Here is a 13,525-nt window from a genome sequence, read left to right as displayed (position 1 = left end):
AGCTGGCTGGTGTGTTTACGGACATATTCAATCAATCCCTATACCAGTCTGCTGTTCCCACATGCTTCAAGAGGGCCACCATTGTTCCTGTTCCCAAGAAAGCTAAGGTAACTGAGCTAAACGACTACCGCCCCGTATCACTCACTTCCATCATCATGAAGTGCTTTGAGAGACTAGTCAAGGACCATATCACCTCCACCCTACCTGACACCCTAGACCCACTCCAATTTGCTTACCGCCCAAATAGGTCCACTTCAATTATGGGAATTGATGGGAAATGATGTAAAATATATCACTAGCCACTTTAAACAATGCTACCTAATATAATGTTTACATACCCTACATTATTCATCTCATATGTATACGTATATACTGTACTCTATCATCTACTGCATCCTTATGTAATACATGTATCACTAGCCACTTTAACTATGCCACTTTGTTTACATACTCATCTCATATGTATATACTGTACTCGATACCATCTACTGTATCTTGCCTATGCTGCTCTGTACCATCACTCATTCATATATCCTTATGTACATATTCTTTATCCCCTTACACTGTGTATAAGACAGTAGTTTTGGAATTGTTAGTTAGATTACTTGTTGGTTATTACTGCATTGTCGGAACTGGAAGCACAAGCATTTCGCTACACTCGCATTAACATCTGCTAACCATGTGTATGTGACAAATACAATTTGATTTGATTTGAACATCCAGCCCTAGACAACCCTGAAACATTCCACTGCTGCAAATCAATTGTATTTTTTTTCACAGAGCAATGTTTAATATATGAAGACAAGTAAAATTATAAAAGTAAGGGGTCTATTCAATCTGGATTGCTGAAGCGTTACAGATTGCGCGATAGAAACGTAAAGGTAATTTCTGATTGAGCCGACATTGAATGCAGTCTCTCTCTAACGTGGGAACATTGTCTTTCAATTTAAATCACGCTGTAACGCTGAACTTCCGCAATACGGATTGAATAGAGCCCTAAATTGTGTCAGTGGGTTATCCTGCATAAGAAATATCAAATAGCAATCCCAAAACATACTCATAAAGGGAGACAGATGGACTGGCCAGCAGTTCCGAAAGCATGTGGTTTGCTATACACATCAATATAGAACAGTAATATGCTTGCATATACTGTATAGGGGTCTGGAAAGAAAATATTTCCAAAAAGCACTTCAGTTCATAAATGTGAGATTGCTCTGTCCCTGTTACTATAAAAACCATAAAAATGGATAATACTTTCCTCACTGCATACCTTGTGTTCTTATGAAATGTCTAAACATTCACCTCTTACCTACTGTATATTAAGAGCACTTAATTGTGACAGGGCAAAATTCTCAACACTTAATGACATTTCAGTAATAAACATACTCAGAATAAACAGGCAACAACATACTCATTTCAGTATAAGTACTGTATAGCAAACCAAACCAGATATTGCACAATTTGTATTCAAGATAATGGCTCATTCATTTTCAATAGAAAAATTATAGCGGGCCTCCTGAGTGGTGCAGCGGTCTAAGGCACTGCATTGCAGTGCTAGAGGCATAACTACAGACCCGGGTTCGATCCTGGCCTGTATTACAACCGGCTGTGATCGGGAGTCCCATAGGGCGGTGCACAATTGGCCCAGCGTCATCCGAGTTAGGGGAGGATTTGGCCGGGGGGGGGAGGCTTTACTTGGCTCATCGCGCTCTAGCAACTCCTTGTGGCAGGCCGGGCGCCTGCAGGCTGACCCTGGTCATTAGTTGAACTGTGTTTCCTCTGACACATCGGTGCGGCGGTTTCCGGGTTAAGCGGGCAGGTGTTAAGAAGTGCGGTTTGGCGGGGCATGTTTCAGAGAAATCATGACTCAACCTTCGCCTCCCGAGCCGGTTGGGGAGTTGCAGAGATGTGACAAGATCGAAAAGGGGGGTAAAATATCCCCTTATTTTAGGCACTAAACTATCTCCATAGACACTTCCATTCATTTTTTTAACTGGTACTGGGGACCTTCAGAAGAGTCTTCTGAGGGTCCTAGAGTGTGTAGACCCAGCTGTTTGGATGTTAAACCCAGAAGGTGTCAGAAGAGGCGGTCCCGACTTCAGGCGAGTCCTGTGATGCTTGTGGGGGCCGCACAGCAAAACGGAGAACACCATTGTGTTCGTGAGAGTCTCATCTTAGTTTGTAGGCCAAACTGTTTGGACGCTACAGACGTTTCCGTGAGAATAACTATTTGCGGGATGTCGCATGGTCTGACAAACACAGCTCTAGCTCTGCCACCTTTCACCGCAGATGCGGAAGAGCCATATCGGCGGATGTGGTGGATTGAGACGCAGCCCATGTAAAAAACATATCTCTAGCTTAAATTTGACAGGGATTATTGTATTGTTAATTACATTTCCGTGGGGCAGCACAAATTGTAGGCTAAAGGTTAAAAAATATATATATCAAAAGATCATCCTGTACTAAAATCACCAACAGCGAGATAGCAAACAGCAGGTGGCACCGTGACAGAGAGAAGGGAGGGAGCCAAGTGCAGGTTCAGATCAAGGTCAAGAAAGACACAAAAAGATACATAAGCCCTGTCCTATTCTCCTACATTGCACTCTGAAGACCGAGTTCAAGTGTGCTGTCCAAGTGTGCTCTCATGCACTTGCTAAATAACTAAATGGGACAACATAAACCCTCCCGGAAGTCATACATTTAGAGAACATAGACCTCAACTGTGGAGAATGAGAAAGAGCTAATGGTCCTGCGTGACTCAGTTGGTTGAGCATGGCACTTGCAACTCCAGGGCTGTTGGTTCGATTGCCACAGGGGACCAGTACGAAGAAAATGTATGCACTCACTAATGTAAATCGCTCTGGATAAGAGTGTCTGCTAAATTACTAAAATGTTAAAATGTCTACAACATGTTGCCCAATCCATTCCTAGGGACCCTTCAGGGAGTGCTAATTTTTCCACAGAAAATCTAAAATAACTCAACCCTTGATTAGTTTACTCAGAAGTGTTAATGCTGTGCTAGAATAAAGATGGTGGGGATCCCACAGAAATGCTGACGATCCCACACAAATGGATTTGAAAGGCAAATCTTCTTAATGACCAATGGTGCATGGTTTTTATAATTATGCTTCTCTCGTGAAGATACATGTTTTTTTTATGATTACTATTATTAATTCAATGTCCAGATTAAATTGATTATCATAAATGCCTGTAAATACAATTGTAGTTATATTGCATTGCATGAGTATTGCACTATGAAATCACAAAGGACACAAAATCATATAAATCAAAATCAAAATACACAGCACTAGGTAAAAAAATATGCTTTTATTAAAGGGATACCTTGGGATTTGTATCCAGTATGAAGGAAGTTAGAGGATGATACCCATAGACATCCAGTCATTGTGCTAACGCTAGTTAGCATTCGTTCGCGAAACTACCTCCAACTTCCTTCTTACTGGACACAGAGACATAACAATGGTATCTATGACTTCATCTGATTCTGGTAAAGTAGATAAAGGGCCTCATTGCCAAACTCCGAAATTATCCCTTTAACCAGTGGATATTGTTTAACAATTAAAAATGTCAACCAAGCTCCCAAGTTTAGCACAGAGGTGTTAAAATAAGAAGAAGGGGATGGTAACCTACTTCAGAGAAGGGCGAGGCAATAACAATTCTATGTCTGTTGAGATGACTAATAACCATGATGACTGTGATGACCGTGATGGATGTATGAACTATAAAGTCCAGGCGATAGGATTAGAGGCCCTGGACGATCCAGAACACACCAGGAAACATCAAAAGTCACTCCTGTGTGGGACACAGAACACAATGTAATGGGAGATTAGGATTAGCAAACTGGAAATGTGTCATGTTTCCTACATAAAAAACAGTAACACTTTTAAGGGTACCTACAGGAATTCATAAAACAGTCAATAAGCCATACAGGCCACATTCATGCTTATTCACTGCTACAAATGAATGTGGTATGTATGGAAATATCCTTCCCCCCCAAAAAATGAACCACAGAAATTACAACACAAACATGTTCTGCAAATAACATTGATAGTCCTTGTTTTATCAATCAAATCAAATTGCATTTGTCACATGCACCAAATACAACAGGTATTTGCATGGAAGCGGATCTGAAGAGCATTGGATTTGACACAATATATTTTGTGAAGTGGCCTTTTTCGAACATTTGCTAAAAACCTGTATGCTACCCAGCCAGCATAGATGTTATCTGCATATGAGACCTTACCGTGAAATGCATACTTACAAGCCCTCAACCAACAATGCAGTTAAGAAAATTAAGTTAAGAAAATATTTACTAAATAAACTAAAGTTAAAAAGTAACACAATAAAATAACAATAACAAGGCTTTTATTCGGGGGTCCCGGTACTGAGTCAATGTGTGGGTCAATAACCGTAACCACGGTGAATATACTTGGTATATACATTTTTAGTTGGGTAGAGGAAGTCCCAATCAAACTGTCTTCTGTGCTTGCTTCCCCGCTGGTATTTCCCCATGATTTGTTTATGTAATTGTCACGTTCTGACACGTTATTTAGTATGGTCAGGGCATGAGTTGAGGTGGGCAGTCTATGTTTGTTTTTCTATGATTTGGGTATTTCTATGTTTCGGCCTAGTATGGTTCTCAATCAGAGGCAGGTGTCATTAGTTGTCTCTGATTGAGAATCATACTTCGGTAGCCTGGGTTTCACTGTGTGTTTGTGGGTGATTGTTCCTGTCTCTGTGTTTGCACCAGATAGGGCTGTTTTGAGTTTTCATGTTTCTTTTTTTGTTAGTTTATTCATGTATAGTGTCTTTATATATTAAACATGAATAACCACCACGCTGCGTTTTGGTCCGCCTCTCCTTCACCACAAGAAAACCGTCACAGTAATGGCTTAGTGCCGGAGGTGCTGGTCCCCTTCCCACTCCCTCCCTTCTATGTGACTGTGTCATATAAAAAGGTGGCCCCGTTGCAGCCTGGCACCGCCACAGCCAAGGGCCTTGATTTCCAGCAGCAGCTGGCCTCCCCTGTATCAGCACAATAAATGCCTTGCATTGCCCCAACCTTTCACCCCCCCCCCCTTGCTATACTGGCTTTGCCATACCTCTTCCCCTTCCCAAACAAACATCAACCAATGCCACCCTGGCCCAACTCGGGTCTTCATTAATTTATATAATCCTTTATTTTATTGCTGTAAATAGCTAGTACTGTATACTAAGAGATGTGGGAAAACAGTGTTCCTCAACTCCGAACACCCGTCAACCCTCTCTTAAAATAGCCTGAGACCTGACACAAAAAGTAACCTGGGACAATATCCAATAACAATATGGATTCATTACACAATAGTGTAGGGACACATACAGTGGTGTGAAAGTTATATAGATGGTCAATTATACTGTCATACTGTATATGTCAATTATGCTATCAATTATGCTACTGACGTTCACTTCCATATTTATCTGGGGCATGCCTACACTATTGGCTTAACAGTTCGATGATATATATTCCCTTTATGGTCTATCAATAGTTTTGCTGGGAAGCAAATAAAACCTAAAAATCACATGCACAACAGGGTACAGTTTACGATAGCCTACAAAAACAAAATCACTTCTGTATCATGTGACATGTCCTGCCGTTTACCTACGCTCCACCACAAAGCTCATGGTGGTCCCATCGAAGGAAGGCGGGGCGATGATGCAGGGCCCCTGCTGGGAGGTGATGCTGATCACCGGCTGCTTCCCATTGGAGAACCCCTGGACCCCTGGCTGTCCCTGCTGCTGGACCTGACCCATACTGGAGCCTCCAGCCTGGGGAGACTTTCCAGACCCCATGGCCATGTAGTAGGGACTCCCCATGTAGTCTTGCTGGGAGGAACCGCCTTTGTCCCCGGAGTCATCCTGCTCTGACGGCATGGAGAGCTGCGACTGCATCCTTGTGGGGATCAGGGGGGGAATGCCGGGAATGGCGGGCATGAACCCTGAGTAGATCGTGTAGGTGGGGCCGTAGGATCTGGGGCTCAGGGCTAAGGGCGAGATGGGCATGGAAATGGGCACGGGCGGCATTTGGGGCATGGGGGACATGGGCTGCTGGGAGATGGACACTTCCACGTACTGTCCCGTCTCAGGGTCGAAGAGGCGGCAGTAGGCCGGCTGGACAGGGGTGTCCACCAAGTAGTAGTTCCCTGTGCCGGGGTCAAAGAGCATCTTTCTCTGAGTGTGGGGCACGGCATGTGGGGCCATGGCCGGGGAGAAGCAGTGCATCTGAAGTTGGGCAGACGCCATGCTTTGAGCCATGGGCATGTGGTAGATCATGGCGGTTAACGTGTCCTGGGCTCTCGTATCCATGACGATGGTGGAGCGTTTCTGTGGAGACTGTCGGGTCTCTTCCTGCTTCCGGGCGCCACCATGACCAGGTGGGCTGGCCGTCTGGGTCTGGGTCTTGACGCCCGTGGTGGCGAAGGTATAAATGGCTGTATTCTCATAGCCACCGCCGGCAGACACGGCAGCTTGCTTGGCGCTGGTGTCGTGAGACTTGACGGGGATAGTGAGGCAGTTTTCGGGCTCGGCAGAGTCTCTGCCGAACTGGACGGGCCTGTCTGCCTCCATACTGTTGGCCCTTTCCCTCTCTCTCAACCTCTCCCTTGCCCCCTCATTGGCCACATTCACTCCCTCCTTCTCTGACCCATCCTCCTTGCTGGATATGAGAGAGAGAGCATGACTGTCTGATAATATAGAGGGTGGCTTGGATTTTCTCTTCCACTCATTTCTATCAAAAACATACAACTGCTCCATGGTTTTGACTGCATCCTGTAATTTCTCGAATGCAGCCAGGTTGGACAATTTAGACTCAGGTTTTGTCTTGTCACCGATGTCCAGTGTTTTCTCATGTCTTATAGAAGCTGGGCTGGTTTCAATTAGAAGTCCAATGGGGCATTCGGACGAATCACCTTTCAGTTGTTTTGTATTGCCTAATGGCACTCTCCCTGACGATCGTCGGGTGCCGCTTTTGGCCGCCTCTTGCTGGGGTGATGACCTGAAAACTTCAAATGAATCCTCGTTGAGCTTAAATGTAGAATTCTCTGTTTGATTTACAGATTGCTTCCCATTCACATTGCTATTGGTATTCACAGACTGATACTTTATTTTGATGGGGGGAAGCGACGAAGGGTCTCTATAAGATCCCTTTTTGGAAAGTTTCTGATCTGAGTGAAAGTCGCCGGCGGTAACGTTATTATCCAAAGACACAAAGTGATAAGAACTTTTAAACAATTTACGCACATCTCTAACTTTGTGTATAGGTGTTTGCAGCTTACCCTGTGGTCTCGTATGTCTCTGACTATGAAGTGTGGTACTTTTTCGGAAGACTCACCCTTCAATGCCGTAGCGAGAGCTTGGCACCTGGACTCGTCTCCTGGCTTTACCAGTTTGACTGAGTTACAGCCTATATTGGGAGGCACCAGCTTTGCAACGTTGAAAGGGTCGCCTTTGTTTTCTTTTACACTCCGTAAACTGATTTTCATTTCCGGCGATGTAGATGTTACAATACTTCTATGATCCGCGACGTTGTTGGTGCGCAACTTCACACCTTCCTCTCCTTGATCCACGGGCGCGCGTGTTAAATAATTCATAGTCGGCAGGGGTTTTGAAACTTCTATCTCATTGGATAGTAGTAGTTGGATATTTGGCACAAGCAAATGTGTCATTTTGGTAAGTTTACTGTTGCCTGGATCGGTGTACAAGTACGTTTCCCCCTGGTTGTCGGTGGACGAAGACGCTTTCTCCTCTGGAGTTTTATCGTTTTTATGTTCCTTTTGAAACTCTAGCTCACCGTCCCTCCAGGATGCGCTATTTTGACTTCGAAGCAGCGTGCTTTTGGACGCTTCGAATGCTCCTATTTTAGTATCGACTCCTACTTCATTTGTCGACTCTAAATTAGTTTCTGATGCAATAATGAAACTGTCTTGTCTCCGACAGTCGTCTTTGGCATCGCATGAGCTGGTGTCCACTAAATCCCATAATTCATCCACACAAACAATAGTTAGGTCAGAACTCGCCTCTGAGGATTTCGAGTTCTGCCTTTGAAAATCCTTAGACTCCTTTTGTGTCGTCCTATCCCTCTCCCTGTGCGTAATTTCGGGCTCTTGTTTGAGAAAGGGAGATGGCGCGTGATAGGGCTCGCTTATCTCCCCCCTCTCCATTTTACGCTCCTGCTCAAACTGCATTTTCTTAGAAATTACATTTTTAAGAAGGCTCGAGGCTAATGTTGCTTTCTTGTGTGTGTCTTCCATGGTTTCCCCTGCATTACATGGTTGCTTCCTGTTCTCACTCCCCTGGCCGCTTGGCAATGTGTTGGTAACTTCATCTGTGGAACGTGATCCTGTTGCGTTTTTTGCACATTTTGAGCGCCTTTCACTCCCAGACATCCCGGATGTGACATTACAACAAACATTTAATGTTTCTGTGATCGTAATAATCCCACTGTGCCCCTGTCCAAATTCCCCCGTAAATTCACAATAAAGATTATTTTGATTTTCTTGGACGTTGCTAGGCTTATTTATAATTTGGGAAGTCGTTTTGATTGACAGGTGGATCTGCCCTGCAACATTCTTTTGGTTCTTCGACAGACCATTCTCTAAGATGGCGCACTTGTCACCGTCACCGAGATCACTTTCCATCTTAGTGCTGACTGCTGGTCCTCTATTAGCCAGACCCTGATTGCTTTTCACCCTCTCCTCTCTCCCTGCCGTCGTTCCATCACCGTCAAAAGCAGCATAATCGACAAAAAGAGTAGACCTGGTTATCATCCCAACCCTGCTCGATATCACAGTCGACATCGTGATCTGAAAGCTCGGATAGCTGGATCTCGTGCGAGGTTATGTAATGAGACTCATCCTTCTTGCTGCAAGGCGCGCAATCATCACAATCACCGGACAGCACCAAGCTCACGTCATCACCCGATTCACTTTGCTCGCTTAACATGTCAGTGGATTGTAAATCTTCATTGTCATTTTGTTCATCAACAGGTGTATTTTCTGCCTCCTCTTTTGGGGTAAAATCTCGGGTGTGCGCTCCATTACCAACGTCTCGTTGTGATTCGGTGCTGGCCATAATGTTTTCATTCAGAATAGTAACCTTGGAGCAGCAGGCAGTTCTAAGAAACCCGGATAGATAGCCCTTGGCACACTTCTTTGCGACAATATCCTCATTAAATGTGTCACTGTTGATATGATCAGTCATCTTACTCGCCATGTCTCCGTATCTAGCAGTTTCTTCTTCTGCGCTCGACTCCCAGTTGCCCGCGTCAATCGCCATTTGGCTTCCTTCACTGGTGACAGAAACGTTGACAGTTTTCGTGCCGTCTGTATCCAAATCAAGTAAATCGTTCAATTCAACGTACTTCGATTCATCTTGCGTCCCAGTGGTATCCTTGCTATCGGGTATGCGCTTTTTTAACACATCGGTGTCCTTTGGGTGAGTTAGATTCTTCTCGGACGCGTCCATTGTTTCCATTGCATTACGCACACCTTGTATGCTGGCAATTTTACATTTGGCATGGGATAGAAAATAAACAATAGAGATAGAAGTCCCCAGGATTTCATATTTCACCCCCTGATGTCCAGAGAACCAACCACGGGCTCCTAGTGGAGGTATTGCTGTGCGCTAGCCTCTGGCCGACAGCTGCGCTCGGGACTGTCACTTCGGAGGCCATTGGACACGCCGGTACTCCAAATATTCTAACTCATAGCCATTGTAAGCAAAGCATCTAAAAATGACGAGCTATTTACGAACCGGTGTGCGCTTTTACAAGTGTGGACAAAATTAACGCATTAAACTAGGCCTACTATAATGGATGTGTTTGCTCCAACTCCAAGCCTGAACGGGAGTTGAACAGAGGTGGCATTCTGTGTGGAGACGGACCCATTTCTGCCCTTCTTAAAATACATGCTAGAACACAAACATAGAAATGGTGACGAAATTATAAAACGGCTATTTTAAACGTCGGTTGTTATGTGCGGCGTGTTTTGTTTCACACGGCAGACAAGGGAGACTGTCTCCACATACATTCCACCCAGCAAACAAATCATCAGCTGCCTCGTCCACAAGTGATGGGAGTTATTTTGAGCTTAATATAAATGCTTGTAAAAGTGTCTGGGTATTATCACACTTTCACGCACAGTGGTTTAAGCCACATGATAATTGAGATGCGTGTCACTGGGAATAGGATAGTCATGTTGTGAGTGTTGCTTGTAGGCACATGCCACAATAATACACTAATGTTTTGCAATACACACAGGCGATGGTGTTTACACACGGTTGCATCTCAATCATTTAACATTTAAGTCATTTGGCAGACGCTCTTATCCAATAACCTACTCTATTTTTTTATTCTCTACTTTCAGAGTCAATGAATAGGCCTAGTGATTTGTGTTGATAAATAATCGCACTGCGTGAGGCTAATGACAGTCATTACAGGCAATGTATTCAATCATGAAATGTAACACTTAAAATCTTATTTTCCATAAAGCACATTTATAAACGTATTTTGTAAAGTTATACATAGACACACATGTCTCTTGATATGTAATATGACTCATAATGTATCAAATTAGGGTTAGATATAATTTTAAAGTACTGATTGTCATAATAACATAACTATTTTTGCTGTGTTCTGCTTCAAAGCCACCTTTTCAGAATTGTTTTAGCACAACCATGGTAGTAGACAACTCCTTAGGACCGCCTCCGTCAAATCACATGCAAATAAGCTCGCAATATTAACTGTTATGCATACCGTATCTCACTCGGAATCGAAGATAATTCGCTTTGCATCACATGCTGAATTTTTTTATTATAGGGTTACTTTCTATTTCAGAATTAGACTACATTTGATTGGCACTTGTTTGGTGCAAATACATTTCCTGCTCGAAACTTTATGTCTTGTTGACCAAGTCATAAATAAAACGTTTAAAAAGTGCCAAGAATAACTTTTCTTTCAGCTAGTGAAATTAAAGATAGTAGCAAATGTATTGATGATAAAGACTTTATCTTAATACTCATAATAATTACATGTGGACATCAACAGTCATGAGAGCTGCTGCACATACACGGAAATATACGTAAGTCATGATACAAGCAGTTATTTATGTATGACAGTCATATATGTAAGTCTCCCTGAGTTTATGACTTGACAGTATTATGACAGTGTCCTTTAGAATAAAGTCAAGAGTTATCGATTATACACCAATATTGCTATATGCAATTTCTCTAGATTATTAATGTGTTTGGTAATGGCTCTGTAGGGCTCGAGGTATGAGCTATGGGCTGTTAGTGAGCAGCTACTCACAGGGCAAATAGGCACAGTGCCCCTGATTGTACACACAGGCCATGGTATCAACTGGCCTCGCTAAACACTGATGTGTTTTTCTTGTTCATATCAATCTGATAATCTGTTATCAGTGTCTCATAAAAGTGCATGATGGGGAGTAGGGTGATGTCGCCACTAGAAGCTGATCTTGGATCAGTTTTGCATTTCCCCCATGTGGTTAAGGTTAGGATTGGAGGAGGGGAAGGTGATCCTAGATCTGTACCTAGGGGAAACTTCACCCTGGAACACTGTGTGGAGTGTGTAGGTCTGCTCCATAAATAGTTTGATCACATGTTACCACATGGTAGATAGTGATGTACTGTATTGTGTACTGTATCCTGATGTGGAAGAGCCCATTTTTCACTTTTTGGACCCGGAGACTGGTTTAGATTTAATAGTGCCCTGTGTGTGTGTGTGTGTGTGTATCCATCTGTGTGTGTATGCATCCGTGTGTTTGTGTGTGTGTATGCATCTGTGTGTGCGTCTGTGCGTGTTCACCCTGTGACAGACAGTGTTGACGACCAGAAATGATCAACACTCCATTCTGAGATTCAACATCTGCAGACTCATACTGGAGAGACACACCCCTGCCAAGACTTACAGCACTGGTCATATCACGACCAGCCCGCCGCCCTGCAGATGTAGGATCTTAATTTGATCACTATTTTGTTGATGAGAATTTCCTTCCACAGCAGGAAATGCAAATTTGCAGTGTGTCAAAGGTTTAAAAAGGCTTCTAAATTTGTAATTTCCCACTTTCAAATTTCAGACTTGATTTGTCCTTACATAAAATGTATCAATCCCTACAAAAAATGTCCACTATAATCCACATAATAATTCATTTATTGTTGCTGCAGGATTACATTTCTGCTGTAGCAAACTGGCTCAAATTAAGATCCTGTACTCAGCACGACACAAATCTTACTGATCTGACTCACCATGACTCACGTTCTGTTACAAGCCATCTTTTGTTACATCCCATAACCGGATAATAGATTTAATGCAAACATGCACTTCTTTTTCCAATTCTGTTTGATCAGTGGTAACCTTAAGGGAAGAAGGAAAGGAAAATAACTATCAATTGAAAAGGCCCATGAGCAATCAGAGCAAAGTTGCCATTGAGGAGTCAGGATAGGCATCCAACAAGGAGGCCCATGTTGTAAAATCCCCATGGCTCCGCAGGGCAATGCCTGCCAACAGTGTCATGTAGAAAGGGTATCTATGGTTGTGTGGACACAGGCAGCCCAATTCTGATATTTTTTTCACTAATTGGTCTTTTGACCAATCAGATCAGTTGTGAAAAAAATCTGTTGTGATTGGTCAAAAGACCAATTAATGGAAAATCATCAGAATTGGGCTGCCTGTCTAAGCACAGCCTAGGTAACCAGAGAGGTACCCGACCCCCAGGAACGAGAAAAAAAGTGGGCTGAGACTCAGTTATGTCAGGGCCACTTGCATCCAAATAACTCCGGGCCCCCGTTGCATAAACAAAATGGTTTCATCCATCTGTATATTTCTGTCTGTCTGCCTACCTGTCTTTCTGTATATCTGTCACTTGTTTGTCTCTTTGTCTAGTACCAAGACCTCACTGTCTATCTAAGAGGACCCCTTGCATTTAAAAACACCATTCCATGCTGTGACCAAGGCTAAACCTTCCTTCTCCCACTGAAACAGGGTCAATTTAGAGGGCTATTTTAGACAGTTGGTCTGGTCAGTGCAAGTCTTGAGGAGTAGATACAGTTACTTTTGGAGCCCGTATCAAAACAGCAGGTGTTAAATCATGTCGGCCATGAATCGTAAATGGTTCCAAGTCCTCTGCGGGTGGATGACAAGAATACACACACTCACACACCAACTCGCTCTCACAGTCTCACGTCAGAATTAGACATTTGTCCATGTTTCTCAAATGTCAAATTTCAAAGCTGTTGCAAATGTCAAATTTCAAAGTGTTTAAGGTTAAGTTAAGGCATGAACTCAGAATTTTTAAGGTTAGGGTTAAATTTAGGCATTAACTCAGAAATCTTAAGGTTTGGCATTTACTCCGAATGACTAAGGTAAGGGTTAAGGTTTGGGATAGGCTTAAAACAAAAATCTAAAAAACAACTTTTAATCGCTATATTTGAACTTGCAACCTTTGGAATCAGAGTC

At 43.2% G+C, this 13,525-nt stretch overlaps 1 protein-coding gene across 1 annotated transcript; it reads right to left on the bottom strand.

The window, feature by feature from the left end:
- Positions 1-5,652: 5,652 nt before the first annotated feature.
- On the bottom strand, positions 5,653-9,525 carry LOC135515519 (uncharacterized protein C4orf54-like). The gene is given in 3 exon segments (XM_064939139.1): positions 5,653-7,334; positions 7,337-8,798; positions 8,800-9,525. Coding segments are annotated over 3 exon segments (3,870 nt in total).
- Positions 9,526-13,525: the final 4,000 nt, after the last annotated feature.

Source organism: Oncorhynchus masou, chromosome 27, assembly GCF_036934945.1.
Source record: "Oncorhynchus masou masou isolate Uvic2021 chromosome 27, UVic_Omas_1.1, whole genome shotgun sequence".
Taxonomy (NCBI): domain Eukaryota; kingdom Metazoa; phylum Chordata; class Actinopteri; order Salmoniformes; family Salmonidae; genus Oncorhynchus; species Oncorhynchus masou.
Note: the sequence above shows the minus strand (reverse complement) of the source record. Positions and strands in the feature narration are given on the sequence as shown.